The sequence below is a fragment of the Phalacrocorax carbo genome, chromosome 1 (genome assembly GCF_963921805.1).
Source record: "Phalacrocorax carbo chromosome 1, bPhaCar2.1, whole genome shotgun sequence".
In the NCBI taxonomy this organism is placed as follows: domain Eukaryota; kingdom Metazoa; phylum Chordata; class Aves; order Suliformes; family Phalacrocoracidae; genus Phalacrocorax; species Phalacrocorax carbo.
Genome location: NC_087513.1, coordinates 82,730,762 through 82,748,281, shown reverse-complemented (window position 1 = coordinate 82,748,281; position 17,520 = coordinate 82,730,762). Strand labels below are relative to the sequence as shown.

Sequence of the window (17,520 nt, the reverse complement as noted above, 5' to 3'; positions counted from 1 at the left end):
CATTTAATGTTATGTATGTGCACACAAAGAAATAGGCAGTCTTGGGAAACATGCTAGACAACATAGATTTGGAGAAAATTCTACTAAAGCTGTGTGGAACCCATGTGGAATTAGAATGGGTAGGGACAGTGGATCTCTTGGAATATTTTGTGTACAAAAGCTCCAAGTCAGAATAGGTCATTAGCATTAAGGATAAACAACGTGGCAAATGCCAAGATAATGGGTTCATGTTTTGATACTGTAACGTAGTATTGGAACTGGTCTCCACCCAATATATGTGGTAAAAGGAACATTAGATTCATTGATAAAGAAAACAGTTGCTAATGAGTCAAGATAAAAGTGGTGTTGAACAGCTCCTTTTTTTTTTTTCCTTTCTTCCCTATTGCATGCATATCTCTGTCTTCCCCCCCTTATACACTGGAAATGTGCGTTGTATCTGGAATTTGAAAAAGGCTTATCTGAGATAACATTATTTTTTTGATGTTTGTTTTGTGAAGATGTTGCAGTGGCAGCTCTTTATTCCTGTAGTACAGAGATTCTTGCTGGTTCGTCTTTTACTCGTGTGTTGTCACTTTCTTCAGTACTGTAACTGAGCTGTGGAGGAAGATGTTATACTGGCAGCTAGGCTAGGTGTGCTATATGCTGGTGTCCTGGGAAAGGCAGCAAGTAGGTCTTCAACTTCTTTTGGGTCATGCTGAGGAGCTTCTGGTCAGAAACTAGCAAAATAAGAGAAAGAAGCTAAGGATGGTCTGAAAGGATGACTAACAGCAACAATAAGGTTATTAAGTAACTTCAAGTTGCTTTCAAATCACTGGGATGATATGAAGTGTCACACTAAAGAAAAAGTGGAAACAAATGCTAGGCAGCCATTCAAAACCACTTTTTAATGAAAGAGAATAGGTAGGTGTCAGATGGATACAACTAATGCAAAACCACAAAATGTGATGAAATTAACCCTTTGAGTGACTATTTTATCTCTTGGGGGCAAGCTTGAATATGGATCAATATGTATTCAAAGCTGCCTGCCACAAAAAGAAGGAAAGGTTCCTGGCTTTAGGTTCATTGTTGTCTCGGCAGAAGCAACTGCTCCAACTGCAGGGGAAATTGAGAATTCCACACTAAATAGAACACTATTTGTAGCGAAATGGAAGGGCAATTGGCTAAACTTTGAATGTATTCTTACAGTTTCAGAGTCTCATATTTTGGCAGTTTACACAAGGCCAGGAGTTCAGTGCCCAGGTTTCAGAGGCAGGAATTCAAGCAAGGATGCCAGGCTGTCACTGCAAGGAATACAGTTTCAGGCACATAACAGTGACTGAAAAGGCTTTGAATAAATGATGATCTAAACCAAAGATCCAAATCAGTGTTGGAAGACCAAAGGAACTCTGTGGCATAACCCTTGACTAAAGCTGCATGAGATCGTTTTTAATTTTTTTTTAAAAGGAGTTACCAGTTTGAGTTCAAAATACTAATATTGTAAAAGAGCATTCTACTTCTGTGGGTCTGGGTTTTTTTTTGGGGGGGTTGCATGTGTGTGTGTTGTGGTTTTTTTTTTTTTTCTCCTTCCTACTATATGGTGGAATAGAGTTTTAACTATGACAGCTAGTGGTGTCATTGTTATTTCTGAATGACTGAATATTTGGTATAGTTTTTAACCTGTTCCCTATTTCCCCCATGACATTGGTTTTGTTTCATTCACTCGTTGAATCTTCTATCTTAAATGCTAATGTTCTCTAGAGGTTGTGGTCTGCTAGTATTGTGGCTAATGTAATGACACTTCAATGTGATTCTATTCTTGGTGAGTTTGGTAATTTGTAAAGGAACAAATAGTATTTTTCCTTATTTTCAAATTTTTAAGTTTGGCTATGTTATACATCCTTTCATGTTTCTTACATATCAGGATAAAAGGTAAATGGGCTGATACTACCTTTGGATAGGCAGGAAGATGTAAGGGCAAAAAATTTGGTAAAAACCCCTGCTAATAACTAATTAAAATGAAGTTTGTTTGGTTGGGGTTTTTTTCACAGCTGAGTAAGTAAATTTGACATTACCACTTTTTGCTGTGTTTCTCTTGTAAGCTCTATTAACAGAAGAAAACTTAATATCTTCTTTTTGATGGTAGTCCTTTAGTGTAACATAATAAATGCAGATATCTCTCAGGTTCTATAATCCAGCCACCTTGATGATGTTTATAAAGAGTTTTGAATGTTGAATTCTTTTGAATTCTCCCAAGTATGCTGACCTACCTTTAAGTATATCCATGAGAATGTTTTGCTCTAATTTGCTTTTACAAATTAAAGTAGTAGTTAATTTGGGGTTCTGTCTTTTCTCCAGCATTTATCAGCAAATTTTGTTTGTGGTTATCAGCATTGCTGTTCTTTCCAAAGAACATGTTAGCTGAAGACTCAGTTTTCATGCATGCAACCTCAGACCTTTATCTTTGAGATCTTGGGCTTGTTAAACAGAAATTCATGTTCTTTATATCATAGTCTTGGATTTTTGAAACTGTGTGAAGTTTCGCATGCATAGATAGTCTTACTCTGGCATGATTTTATTTTTGTGGGGGGTTAGATTCCAACAGTAATTCAGTGTCTTCTATTTTAAGAAAAAAAGGGGAAACTGAAGATGAAGAAAACCTAGAGTCTTATTTTTAGGAGGCCTCTACCTGGGAAGTAATCAATCTCAAGATGATTGTCATGTCACTGAGGTCTCTGCCTTAGCTGAAAAGCATAGCAAATCATTAGGAGACACACACTTTTCGTGTATTCATTGCTGCTTTGATCATGATTGGCAGGATGTAATTTTGAAGGTTGAAACACCAAGTGACACACCAGAGCTCAGCTGTGTGCTCTTGTGTGTCGTCGTGAAGATTTTCAGAATGTTTTAGAATACCAGCAAGTTGCCTTGAAAGCCAAGGGAGCTATCCGTTTCAGTCTGAGCCATCTATAAAGATAGAGTATTAAAATGCTAAGGCAAAGTCTGAACAAGAAAGGAATGAGAACTCCCAGTGGTGTATGTTTCTCTTAAACTACTGCATGTATGCAAGAGACTGACTGCTTCTTTCCCTCCATCTTGAGAGGGTGAATCATTCTTTTGGGGGAATTTATCTTAATTTCTTCTTCTTGCTTTTGAAGAGAACAGTATGTTCTTAGTCAAGCAAAGGCAAGTGAATCAACTTCATCGCAGCCATTTCCTACCAAAGATGGGATGTCTTGTTAACAAACCTTTCTTAATTTTACCATTTGCTTTCTGGCTTCCTTTTGTTATAAAGTACCAAGTGGGCTTCCACAAATTCAGTCCTGTCCCAGTGCTGAAAACTGTATTCAGAATTTGAGTCAGCATGGAGGAGGCACATTGAAGGTGTGCTTTAAAAGTACACAGAATACACTTTATTCACTATGACTGTGGTGGGTTAGCCTTGGCCAAAAAGCTTATGGGTTGAGATAAAAGACTGGTAGATTGCTTACCAGTTGCTGTCATAGGCCAGACAGACTCGACTTGGAAAAAATTAAATCTATTCTAATTGGCAGTAAATTAAATTGAGTAGTGTGAAATAAAGACAAAAAGAATAAACACCACGTTCTCCCCTCCACCCTTTCCCCATGCTCAGCTTTAGTCTTTCATCCTGACTCCTCTACCCTTTCGTCCTGAGCTGCGCAGGGGGATGGGGAACAGCGGGTTATGGGGTCAGTCCATAACTTCTCTTTGCCACTCCTTCCTCTTCACACTTTTCCCCAGCTCCAGCGTGGGTCCTTCTACAGGCTTCAGTCCTTCAGGATAAACTTGCTCAGCTGTGGGGTCCCCATGAGCCACAGGGGAATCCCTGCTTGGGTGGCTGGAACACCACCACATGCTCTCACCTTGGTGCTCGCAGGACTGTTTCCCATGCTTTTTTCCTCTCTCATCTCTGCCTTTGTGGCATTTTTGCCCTTCCATAAGTATGTTTTCTCAAAGGTGCCACCATTTCATATGAGGGACTCAGCCGTGCCTTGGCGTGGGTCTGTTGGAGCTGCCTGTGCCTGGCACAGGGCAGCCCTGACCTCCACATAAGCTGCCCCTGCAGCGCCCCCGCCAGCGCCTGGGCGCTGGCACCAAATGCAGTGATGAAACAATTTTGCAATTTGCGACTTACGCTGTTACCATCGCTGCTGATGATATGTTTTTCTAACTTAATCTCTTGTTATTTCAGACAGTACAGAATCTGGAGGGCCAAAATTTGTTCCCTTCTTGTGAGGAAAATAACAAACCTGGCAAATCATTTAGATTGATGAAAACAGGCCCTTGGTAGCCTTGGGGGTGGAGGGCTTTAAAATTTTTATCTCTTGCTGCAAATATTTAAGTACATCTAACTTACCTATAACGTTATTTGCCTTTTCTTTCAGACCTAACCGATACCTCCTTTACGACATGGTAGCATACATCTACGCGGTTTCCTTTCGAACCTTTCTTCCCTATCCGCTTCCACGTCCTCTCTACCAGTAAGTGGGGCCCTTCCTTTCCTTAGAACTTGGGATCCGCTAGGCAGCACAGAAGCATAAATAACTGTTGCATTGATTATTTAATATTGCTAGTTGTTATTTAAAATGGTAGGACTGTAGAAACTGGCTTTCCCTAGGTACTCATTAGTTAGCTTTGAGTCTTCTGCTCAGGCACAGGCCTGCATTTGGTGAGCTAGTGTATGAAAGATATACTTGTAATAAACTTAACATAACTATTTATTCCAGAGTCATTGAATGGCTTTGCTGAATCAAGAAGTAGCACAGGGTCCTAAGTAGAGACAATCAGTAGCAAAGTAAATGAAGTTTTAATAGTACCACAGGGAAAATCTGTGTGTATGTTGCTGATTGTAGGCCCTGATAGATTTTTCTGCAGCAGCTTAAGGTATTGCTACTGTCAGCTGTCCTTCCAGTCTGGTGAACACTACTGCCCTGGAAGCAGAGTTTGGGGTAAGGGTGGGTATGGGTATTGGCTGACTTTCTAGTTCAATCCTTTGTATTGATCTGAGCCAGTGTTGGAGGTAAGTTTGTACTGTGGTCTTGGCCTGGGAATTTGAGCAGTGCAGTTGTGAGCAAGCATTTCTTTGTCTGTGATATGAAGGCAGTAACATCTTTAGAAGATGGTAATAAATAGGGAGGTAAAAAGGGAAAGGCGTAGCATCACTTCAGTTGACTACAGTGGTTGGACTGAAAGGCTGTTTGCACGCACTGAGCTGCTTCTGCAGCTGTATGTTTTGGCCTCGGGCACTGAGGATAGAAGCTGATTTGCTGAATTGCAGCTACTGAGTAATGGTGCATGAAAAAGTGCAGTATAAGTCTGACCCTGTGCCTAGTCCTTAAGGCATAATCACATCCTTTTCAAGAGCTACCTCAGACAGTAGATACCATTTCAGAAGTTGCCTTCAGTGTGGTTGAGATGTGTTAATGTTTGGGGTATTGGTCCTCCTCAGTTTTAGTACAACACAAACTAACAAGCTAAAAAAATCACTCTCCTACCAATCTGCTAATAGGACTCAACATTGGATTCATGCAACTGATGACTAGTGCTAGAACAACATCTTAAACTGTTGTGGCTCTTTCTGCCTGTAGAGGCATCAATTTAACATGGCTCAGCTGACACAGAGCAGTTTGTTAAAAAGTAACTATGTGGGTGCTTATTAGTTTTATTCACATTTGCTGTAGTCCATGTTATGCTTTTTTTTTAATGGGCTAAACTAAGTGGTATTTCATATTTTTGAGGAAAGAGTGCATCTAAAAGATGGATAAGCCTAGTTCTGTTTATGTGCAGTATCTTAGTCTGCCAGGTGAGCACTTCAGTAAGAGATTCTACCTTGAATACTGTTGGTCCCGAGACGCTGAGCAAGAGCTCTGTAGTGTTGTTTTCTTTTCTCTGCCAGATTTTTGTTCTTTCAAGGGAAACTTCATTTCTGGAAACTGCAGATACACTAATCCTCATTCTTTTTATAGATGCAGATTGCTCCAGATTCCATCATCTTGTTTGGACGGCTGTTAACTCATTTAGTTGTCAGCAAGCATGTTTTCTCATGGAGACACTGAATCAAACTTCATGACTAATTGGATTACTGCCCACACTACTAGGGAACTGAGTTTGGAGGAAAGGCAGGGGCTAGACTGAACCCTCTGGTGTGTAGGGAATTGGATGTGAAGCTTTACTCTCCCTACCCACTAACGTTCACTTTTACCTCTAGATATCTGCTCCTCCATTCCCTTCCAAAGTAAAACTGAGATTGAATAGTAAGAGTAGCAAACAGTTAAATTTACCAGAAACAAAACTAAGAACTTGCTGGCTGGCATGTTAATGGCTTTAATGAATTCATAGCTTGCAAGAACATCTACAGAACAAGCTCTTGCTCACTGTCTATTAAGTGTGAAATATTTTTACCAGTTCTCGTTTTCTTCTGTGTATCTGCATAATGACTACACTTCTGCAATACTCTTTCTGATTACAGTCTGCTTGCAAGATTCTTTGAGATTAGTCCATTTGAACCATGGTTAACACGAGACAAAGTGGACCGGGTAAGTGTAGGACAATCCACAACTTCTTGGGAAATGTTTCACTGTGTGTTTGTAACTTGCACTTGTAGTTTTGCATTCAAGGATTGCTGAAATGTGTGTACATCATCTGGTGTAGTATTTCAGTCAGTTCCGTGGCTAGAATTTGAATATAAAGAATTGCTTTTAGACTGTTTGGATACTACAAATATGTAAATTTTTAAGGGCATGTATGTATAACCTTCCTCAAAAAATGGTTATGGTTCCTGCCATACCATTGCTGCAGCTACTGTTATGCAATCTGGCTCTTAACTTATTTGTCCACACCTGTTACAGTGCCAAGGGAATACACTGTCAAAGCAGTATGGAGATCCCTCTGGTGTAGCCCTACAAAGACTTAGTAAGGGAGAGGGACTAACAGAACACTTCTTTTTTTTTAAAGGCATCATTATGATGTAGTTTTTCCACTAGCATTGGTGGAGGAAGAATGGTTAACATATTTCTCTAAATATGTTTAAGAAAGTGGTTGAAACAATTGGTGAGAGGGTAATACAGCAAGAAGTAACATGATGGGGGTGGGGAAAGGGTGCAACCTTCTTAAGTGCTGGAAGTGGTCAAGGGTGCATGCTCCACTGTGCCCCTGTCCCCCTCCCCCAAAACACACACTACTGAAAATAGCAAAGCCAAAGTAGAGATTAGATATGCAATGTGCAGCTAAGTGATGGGGGCGGGTGCTCCCCACTTCTAGGTAACTAGTGAGTTGATGTGCCACTAGATGCATTAAAATCATTTATGCCATCCAGATAATGGCATTTTTAACAACTCAAGGTGAGCTGACAGTGCTGGATACAGCCTGAACTCTCACTTAACATTAGAGTGCATTTCTCATGAACATGTTGCAGCTTCATGTTTATTCCTAACTTCTCAGAGTGTCTAAGTGGGGGTGGGTGGAGAAATAACTTGAAAAAACCAACTGCAAGTGAGGGAAAAGTAGGATTTATCAAGTATTGTCAAAACTGTTGGCATATATGTAGGTTGGCAAAGATAGTCATCTACTCTGACAGTCTCTAAGCCTGCTGCTCTCTGAAGGCTGCAGGTACTTTCCCAACTGTTTTGCAGAGCTGGAATTTGAATGCCTTTTAGGATGCAGTATCAATAGCTTATTTTGACCTGTTTGTCTCAAAATTAATTTGAGATAGGGTACTACTGTGACTTTGGGAGAACTAGGTCCTATACTTACAGCTGCTTACTGAATAGCTGTAAGCAATTAATTTCTATGTTTACATTTCTCCATCTGTGCAATAAATTGATTTCCTATTCTGTTAGGAAATAATTGTGAAAACCTGTGGACACTATGTGTAATAAAGGAGGTAAGCTTATTCATGGTCTAGTGCAAAACTTTTTTTGTTCCCAAACACTGACTTATTCCCCATACTGGAGAGCGTTGGCAGTGTAGTTCTATTGGCTGTATTGACGCAGGATGTAGATGTAACATCTTCTGAAAAACTTACTTCTAGCTGCCTTTGTAGTTTATAGAGTTACATTTCATAAAATAAGCCTGCACCAAATCAATAGAAGTGCTGCAATTCAGCTCTAGCATGGGTAGTATGGGGGGGTGTTTTCTCTATGTCACTTCTTCTGTGTCTAATTGTTCTTCTTTCCCAGCTTTTCATCCTTAAGTAATCTACACAAAATTAGATGTGGTTGACTTAAAGACCTTTCAAGGAATAATAGCACAAGAGAAATCCCCATTTTCTAAGACGTACGTCATAAGTATTGCAAATATGGTAACAAAATTAAATATTTGTCCTGCACGGGGCCCTGTTTAAAACCATGAACAGAGAAAAACAACCTACTAAAGGTGATAATTCAACATATATTTTCTTGACAAAGGAGAATGTATATAATTGCAGTTCAAATATGTCCTTACAATTTTGGCCTAATTTTGTGGTTGCAGTGCAGTAATCTTCCTCATAACGTGTATGTGATGGAGAGAAAATGCAGACACTTTCTGCATGTCTCACTGCTATTCCTGAATCTAAATCTGAAGCCAGAAGGGCTTTTTGCCAGATGCAGAACATCTGTATCTCCTGTTGAAGTAACACTGAGTACTCAATACCTTGTATAATTACACCATAGCTCTGTAGGGCCTCCTCCCGAGGAAAAACAGTGAGCCAAAATCAGCCAAGGAGCTGGGACTGATGCACAGTTGGCTCAGTCCACATTTGTGTTTGAATAGATCTTCAGATTTACTACAGGATGCAGCAGTGTATTGTATTGCAGGGTTCTTTCTGGGAGGAAACAGTCTTATTCCAGCAGCCTTGAAATTGTAGTAGAATCTCCCAAGAGCTGCTGTTTGTAGAAAATTGTTTTGAGACATTAAAATATTTCTAGTACTATGGATTTATGCTGGGTTTTTTCCGTAAAAGAAACAAGGTGACCTCATGTATAAGTACCCAACACTTTTTTTTTTAGTACGTGAATGGTTGCCTGAATCAAGTGAATTCCCTCTTTCTCCTCTCTCCCCCTCTTCTTTTTAAAGTTTCACACAACAGACATGACATTTCCTGACCTTCCTGGTTTGGAAGACCTGGGTATTCAACCAACACCTCTAGAAGAAAAAGCAATTGAAGTTCTGCGCCGTCACCGCAGATACCGCTGGTTGGATGCTGAGCTGGAGGAAGCAAAACCAGCTAAGACATATCCCATGTAACAGTTGATAAGAGGGTTACTTAATGCTTCTTAAACTGTCTTTGTATGACCCAATTTGTTTGGAGAACTGTGTACATACTGAGTAAAATAAATTAATCACATAAGCTATATTTTGCCAGTGTTGTATTTTCAGTTATGGAAGACTGTCATTGAAATGCTATTTTTCACTTCAAAAGGTCATGAAAGCATATTACGTATTGTTGCATACCGGGGGAGCATTAAAATATTTTGAAGGTTGGGACTAGAGGGAATGTGTTGTAAAGCTAGTCAGTTTCTCCCTTGGCTCTAAAAAGCAAGCGTATCACTGACCCTTAGTAAGTGCTCAAGTGATTTGAAGAGCATTGCAGTTCAGAACTATGTCGCCTAGAACATGCCCTTTCCAACAGGGATTGCTGGTACTGCCACCTATTCGGTTTATGAGGAACAGATGAATCGCTGTTCTTAAGTTCTTGACTCTCCTGAGCTTTGTTCTCTGCCCTGAGCACAACTGTTACAGAAAACACCAGCCAAAGTGGCACAAGCTGTTTCTAAGGTCAGAGACTGTCAGACATGTAAACAAGTTACTATGTGTCGTCTGATCTCTTGTGATAATTGTGTGCTGGGGCTCATAGACATGAGGAAATGTGTAATTTTTTCCATTTTTAAGTGAGAAAGTCTATTTTTAGATGCTCAAAGCTTTTATGTGCTGGGACATTGTCTGTCTTTTGGTAAGAGAGATAAGCTTTGCTTCAGGATTAAGTATTTTCAGTTATTTTAAGATCAGAAACATACCTGCCTGAATTTGATCAAGAACTGTGCTCTCTGTTTCCTTATCCAAAGAGTTGCTGGAGGCTTTTGGTTAAATTTTGGCAGGGACGTTGTTTGCTAGGGTGCAGCTTAGAGCTGAGTGAGTCTGCTCACAGAACTGAGAGCAGGGATCTAGATCTTCTATATGCAGTGCAGTGCTCTGATGCTTCAAGATGTGAAAGAAGACATTTCTTGAATCAAGGAATGAGCTGCTAGTTCCGGGAGTAGGAAGAATCACGTTAACTAGGATGAGTTGAGATTGGTGGGGAAACTGGTTTTAAACTGGGGCTGGGAGGGGATAAAATGAGTGACGGAACATTCTGTGTTTTCACCTCCAAGCTTCCTACTACTTGCCTATGCTGGATGTGAAATTGGAGGGAAGGAACTGGGACAAGTAGGACAAATAGGTATCAAAAGTAGAACCCTAATGGAGGGGAAATTTGAAGCGGAGAATGGGATGGAACAGGTGATGAAAAAGTAAAGTAGGAAAGCAAGTACAGAGATTGAAAAGCACATAAAGGTCAAGGTTGGGGAAAGCACGGTAGTCTCTGGCTTCAGCAATCAGTGTGGTTTAATCAAAAGATCAGAATCTCACTATTTCTGTATTGTTGCCAAGCTACTGTGATACTCCTGGGTGAAGTGTTTCTTAAATTTTAACAGCTTCCACATTTTGGTCTTCCACATAGAGCCTACTGCTGCTAATATTTACTCTGTTAGGAAGAGGTAGGCTCTTGTGGTAATAGGAATTTTTTGGTCATTCCTGCTATGTATTCAATTTGGCTCTCATGGATTTTATATTTTTCTTCTGATAATATAAGTTTAGTTGTTTTAAAATAAATCTGTCAATTCAAACCTAGGACAAACTGGAAGTGAAGTGTATATTGCTAATAATTTGATCCTTTTAGTATTTTTCTGACTGCAGGCTTTTTTCCATAAGACCCTAACTGTAAATAAGTAGCCTCATTAGTGCTCGTTTAATATGTGTGGCCCTAATCTTGATTTATTGCATGTTATTCACATCCTGCTGCGAAAACAGTAGTATTTCTGAACTATTTCACAAGTGCACATAGAGTACAGAGATACGCAATTATCATGATAGTGCCGCATGGTTAACAAGCGGTTTCCATTTTCAGATGACAAACTGAGGCAGAAAGAACTGTCAAAGGTGATGCTGTACTGTGAGGTGCCGATTCTGGAACGCTTACCATACTGCAGTGATTTTTTTTTTTTTTCTTTTCTCCCCATTCAAAGCACAGCTTTTCCAGTGGCTTCAGTTGCACCACAGACCACTCCTTACAGGATCTTAATTCACACAACTATTAGACAGAGGACATGCAGGTGATGAATACCCATTAAAAGTTTGCTTTAAGCCTCCTGATCTGTAACAGGTATGTGATACTCTGCTTTACCAGTGTTCCTTAGTGCTCAGCTGCTGCTGCTGCAAGTTTAGTTTTCCACAATACTTTGCCTTACATAGCGCTTCTGTTTCCTACCTTGTAGAAACTACAGTGTGATTTCTCATTATTTATTCTTCCAAAGCAGTTTATTTAGGGGTCTTGAATGTAAAAAGGAAAACAATTTAAAAAAAAGAAAAAAAAATCACTTATTTTGTAATACAATCCAGAGTACAAAATTACTATAATTCAGTTTCATCAGTGATTTTTATCCCTACTCGTTTATCAATGAGAGGATCTTCCTTCTTATCCTATCCCTAGTTTCTCAGTTTGCAATAGTTTTTTCAGCCAATCTGCAATTTGCAAAGTACTGAAGGTCCTTCAAACGTGTGGCTTGTGCCTAACACCTTTGTGTGCGGTGTTGCTCAAAGCAGTACGGAAAGAGGGGGCTGCTGTTTTCCACCCTCCCCACAAGAGGTCACTGGTAGAGCAAAAAGTGGCAACAGTCTAAGCGCGCTGGGTGCCTCTACTTTTTGCAGCCTGTCTCCTGCTCAGGCTTTGCCATTTCTCATCTCTGTTCCTTGCCGGCACGCAGCAAGAAGGCTGTCCAGAAAGGGGTTTTCAGGTCAGGCCCAAAACTGCATCAACAAATTTGGCTACAGTGGTATAATAGCACATGGCACTGGTACCATCTCTGGCTGAAAGGGAACCTGCTTTGGTCCTTTCCCAGTAAGTCTAATGATCTAATCTGTAGCCCATGTTCAGGCTGCTCTAGAGGGTCTTGTGAGACAGCAGAGCCTTGCAGCATCTGTTAATGGATGAAATGAAGTATTTGCATGGCTGCGTGAGTGTGTGTGTGCACTTAGGAGACATGTTAGGGGTTAATAAGGGCTGAATAGTAGGTGAAGGCAGTCATACTGGCAGTTGTGTTAGATATATGTGGGTGTGTGTGTATAGCTGTGTGCATGTACATAGATATGTATGCATACACGCCCCACCCAACCTTGGACAGTCTGATGGACAGGAGGAGAGGAGTTGGACGCAATGACCCTTGTGGGTCCTTTCCAACTCAGGACATTCTATGATTCTATGAAAATGGCAAAGGAAAGCTGGTGGCAGAGCTGAGAATAGAGTGACAGTGTACTGCTAAGGCTTCTTTCTACCCTTTTAATGACTAGTTATAGCCTGGGACTTGCTTACTCTAAACACCATTCTTTTTTGAAAAAGCTTAGAAAGGTGGTAGCATCAAAATTTTTGTAATAAAGAAATGAGACCTTTTGGAGAAAATTCTGAATGAAGCTAGTTCTGGATTCCTGTGAATCTCTACTTCTGCTTTCCTTTGTGCTTTCTTAGGCCTGTTTTGACACACATTTCTATTTTGGTTTGTTTATAAATCAGCAACAATAAATCACAAGATTTTTGAGAGTGGTTTAGTGTTAACAGGCAAAGCTTTTTTGATTGTGGTGTTTGGGGTATTTTGGGGGGTGTTATTTTCTTTGGGAGGGGTGAGTAAAACCTAGAAAATGTAAATCACTTTTCTCATTGTCACTAGGGAATCCCAGATCCCAGGGATTTTGTTATTGGGAATTCTGATTTGGAGCAGGGCATAGAGTGCCCAGTTTGAGAAACATGGATAGCAATGCATGTGCATTGGTTTACCCTCTGTATTGCCACAGTCTTGATTAGAATTAAATCGTCCAGTAATAAGAACTGCTGCTTAGCAAATGCTTTTCTAGGTTTTCCACCTCTTCTGTAACTTTATTGGCTAACATTTATCCTCTGGGCTGATAAAACTGATTAAAAAAGGCATTAAATGCTTTTCTTCAAAGTTTTGTGTTTTGTGTATATATATGGTAGGGGTTTTTAATACTTCAGCTTTCCTGGTGTAGTACAAGACAGTATGACTTACAAGGAAAAAGGAAGGAGATAAAAGAATGGCTTTTGCAGAACAGTTAGAAAAATAGGAATGTAATTTTCTTGGACAAGTTTTATCACGGCTGTGTTTGTGCTCTCTTTATCTTTGTATGCTACTACTTTTTCCCTCTACTTAGAGGGGGGGAAAAAAACCCATGAGAAATCACAGAATGGTTTGTGTTAGAAGGGACCTTTGAAGATCACCTAGTCTAACCCCCTCGCCATGGACAGAGACATCTTTCACTAGATCAGGTTGCTCAGAGCCCTGTCCAGCCTGACCTGGAACACTTCCAATGATGGGGCATCCACAGCTTTTCCGGGCAACCAGTTCCAGTGTCTCACCGTCCTCTTCATAGCTTTTTTTGCCTTATGTCTGGTCTAAACCTACCCTCTTTCAGTTTAAAACTGTTGCACCTTGTCCTGTCACTACAGACCCTAGCAAAAAATCTTTCTCCATCTTTCTTATCAGCTGCCTTTAAGTATTGAAAGGCAGCAATAAGGTCTCCCTGGAGCCTTCTCTTCTCCAGGCTGAACAACCCCAACTCTCTCAGCCTGTCCTCATAGGAGAGGTGCTCCTGCCCCCTGATCATCTTTGCGGCCCTCCTCTGGACCCACTATAACAGCTCGATGTCTTCTGTGTACTGGGGACCCCAGAGCTCGATGCAGTACTCCGGGTGGGGTCACAAGGGTGGAGTAGAGGGGGGAGAATGATCTCTTTTGACCTGCTGGCCACACTTACGCAGCTCAGGATTCCGTAGGCTTCTTTATATGGTAGGGCTTTTTATGCAGCCCAGGTTACACAATAGGGCGGTTTACAAAATCTTGGGCATGGACCATCTCTTTCTGCTTCAGTTCCAATGCACTGTCCTTCCTTGTACTTGAAGGCTACCCGTGTCTGTAGGAGCCTGCCCTGAGCAATGCTCAGTTTCTGCCATGGAGGGTAAGAATTTTGAGTTTGGCAAAAATGCCACCGACTTCAGCTAGTATGGGACTCCTGCTCAATGTTTCCTTGTTATCCATGGAGGGTGCTGAGTGTGCTTACCAGCAACCCCCAGAAATTCTGCGTCGTAGAACTAGTTTTCCCTCATTCCTTCCTTCAGTGTATCACAGTGGTATATGTGCTGTGACGCAAAGCTGGTAAAGGATCTTTCTTTGATCCTGACAGTGAGTGGAATAGTAGAGCTCTTGTAGGCACACTTCTCTTCTTTCTCCTCTATGCTCCAGTATACCCAAACCATGCAGAAAACTTTCCTATTACCAAAGCGGTATTTTGTTGGTACTTTTAACCAAATACTGAGTATTTTAAAGATAAATATTTTAAAATGCACAGTATTTAAATACAATTGTACTACACTTGTACTATTAGTCGAGGTATTCCCATGCATTTACAGTGCATAGTACAGTACTTGCCGTGGATTAACCGCAACATGTACAGTACAAGGTGCTCTTTGTTTCCTCTGGTCCTGGTTGTTAGTTTTGGTTTGTTTGTTTTTTTTTATGGCTCTAAAACAGGTTGTGCGATAATGTCGGCATAATATTTCAGCTGTGGTCTGAGCAGAGTTAAAGCAAACAGACTTACCTTGTATGTAAATCCTGAACAGCCCTACCTTTTCTTCTGAGCATTTCATATTAGTTAGTTTGATGGCATTTGTTAATTTCCTGTTATACTGGAAATGTTTACTGGACTTCACAATATAATCTGCTATGTTCTTGCTAGCTTAGTTTTTTCTTTCCCAGGATGGACCTCATTCTGTCATTTTTTTCTAGCCCTGTTTCTGTCCTGAGGTCCTTTATTTTTCCCTTGCCTGAATTTCCATAAAATTTTGACAAAAGCGTAATCCTTATGTTTCATGAAAGTACTTTTGTCTTCTTTTTGTAAGTGTTCATGAAAAAACAAAATTGAATTTTTTTTTAAACAACCAACCTAATGTGATACTGGGATTCATCTTTTTATTTCTGCCTCCCTGCTTCCCCTTTTCCCACCAACCCCCCCCCCCCCCCCCCAAAAAAAAAAAAACAAAACCAAAGAAACAAACAAAAAAACCAAAGCCCCCACAATAAAAACCCCAAAACACCCAAAAAGTTCTGAAAGTCTAAAAGAAGCAGGGGGATCTTAACACAGGTAAGCACACTTTCTTGTGTGTATGAGGGAAAAAAAATCAGATTAATTACAATTTATTCCTTTCCATTTGAAGGTTAGCTTTTTAACATGTATGAATCAAACAATCAAACAACCTATTGGCACATCTAAGTTGTGTATTCTTGGAGCTGTAAATACCTAAGCAAAATAAATTGTTCCCTTGCATATTTTTTTCATGATTCCTTTGTATTGTTGAGGAAATGTAGGGCATCTGATTCTCTGGCTTGGCCAGCATCATTGAGCAGAAGGAGGTGCAGTGTTTTGCATACACAGTTCTCTCTCTGTTATCATGCAAGACCAGCTGAGGGATTGTTCTCAGGCCTTGGAAGTATAAGTGAAAGGACACAATTGTTGTTGGCCCACCTAGCTCCTCTCTCCCACATGCTGACCAGAACAAACTTACCAAACTCGAGTTATTTCCTTGGGGAAAAGTCTCTGGTGAGTCTTACTCTGCAAATTGTTGTGGGTATTCTATGGGAACGTCCTAGATGGTGCAGGCAGGAACACATGAACAATTACAGCATTGGCAATAATTGGGAAATGAATGACCCTGTGCCTTGATGAAGTTTTATTTACTGGTGTGGTTGTATTCCATGATTTTTCTCTACCGTGGACTTACAGGTGTTGGACAACAGCAACTTGTTGATTCTGGCAATAGAGGCTTCATGTTCTTTGCTTTAAAACTATTGAGTTTGCTTGTCTCAAGATTATCCCTGAACCTGGCTATTGCAAACTGGCTCTGCTTGGGGAGATGCCCCTCACCTTCTGGTCGCTGGCCAAAGCAGTATGTACTATCAAATAGAGAACCCAGACCTGTCAAGAGCAGAAACCCAGTGCTGTAATTAGCTTGATTTGTCCAACTGCCTGCGGCTGAGGGGACTTTCAGGTGTGACTGTTCTGGATTAACCCCACTCAGCTGCTCGCTCACTCCCACCCCACCCCAGTGGTGTGGGGGAAAGAATCGGAATGGTAAAAGGGAGAAAACCTGTGGCTTGGGATAGTGTTTAACAGGTAAAGTAAAAGCTGTGCACAAAAGCAAAGCAAAGCAAGAATTCATTCACTTCTTCCCACCGGCAGGCAGGTGTTCAGCCATCTCCAGGAAAACAGGGCTCCATCATGTGTAATGGTTACTTGGGAAGACAAACACCATCACTCTGAATGTCCCCCCTTCCTCCTCCTTCCCCCAGCTTTATATGCTGAGCATGACGTCATATGGTATGGGATATCCCTTTGGCCAGTTTGGATCAGCTGTCCCAGCTTCTTGGGCACCTCCTCACTGGCAAAGTGTGGGAAGCTGAAAAGTCCTTAACTGAGTGTAAACACTGCTTAGCAACAACTAAAACTTGTTGTGTTATCACATTATTCTCATGCTAGATCCAAAGCACAGCACTATACTAGCTACTAGGAAGAAAATTAACCCTATCCCAGCTGAAACCAGGACAGTGACTACAAGCTACTTATAGAAGCCCTACTTGGTGGTAAAGGAATCAGATGCATGGACAGTTTTCAGCTTGTCTGTCTAGCAATAGTGTTGGAAGCTCTGTGCAACTACTATTACCTTCTACTTGCAAGCTATTCCTGGAGCTCCTGCATCACTTGAGCCAGCAGTGCACATGGTAAATCGGTCTTTTGACTCTACTATATACAAAATTGACCATGGGAATTACAGAATCAGGAAGATTGACCAAGGTTCCTTGCCTGGGGTGTTTTGTAAACGGGCTTCAGTGAGCATCTGAAGGATTCTTACATAAATAAATCTGGTTTATTCTAGATTTGTGTCTTGTGTTTGGTTTCTCAGCTGTCTAACAGGGCATCAACGTGTCTTTTCATCCCAGTTAGGGTGTTTGTGATGTGACTCTGCCACTGAATTAACTAGTGTGTAAGGCTTAAACTTGTACTGTAGTATTTCTGCAAGTGGGTAAACGTCAGGATCTCCTGTCTGTGGAGTTGCCTACTGTCTTTGGCCAACAGATCGGGACTTATTAGGGGAAGGGTGGATAACTAGGAACACATACACATTTAATAGGTATAATTATCTTAGAACTCCACCTCAAACAGATATTGC

General features: G+C 40.8%; 1 protein-coding gene across 3 annotated transcripts in view; it reads left to right on the top strand.

Moving 5' to 3' along the window:
- Positions 1-17,070, top strand: part of NDUFA9 (NADH:ubiquinone oxidoreductase subunit A9) — a 28,498-nt gene extending 11,428 nt beyond the window's left edge. The window contains exons 9-12 of one of the 3 annotated variants that reach the window (XM_064462308.1): positions 4,383-4,478; positions 6,467-6,533; positions 7,836-7,879; positions 9,052-9,154. In XM_064462308.1, the coding sequence (XP_064318378.1) occupies positions 4,383-4,478; positions 6,467-6,533; positions 7,836-7,871 (199 nt within the window). In that variant the 3' untranslated portion in view covers positions 7,872-7,879; positions 9,052-9,154. Of the gene's footprint in view, positions 1-4,382; positions 4,479-6,466; positions 6,534-7,835; positions 7,880-9,051; positions 9,330-17,007 lie in introns of those variants that run through there. The other 2 variants (XM_064462297.1, XM_064462319.1) reach the window with 2 other exon arrangements.
- The last annotated feature ends 450 nt before the right edge of the window (positions 17,071-17,520 follow it).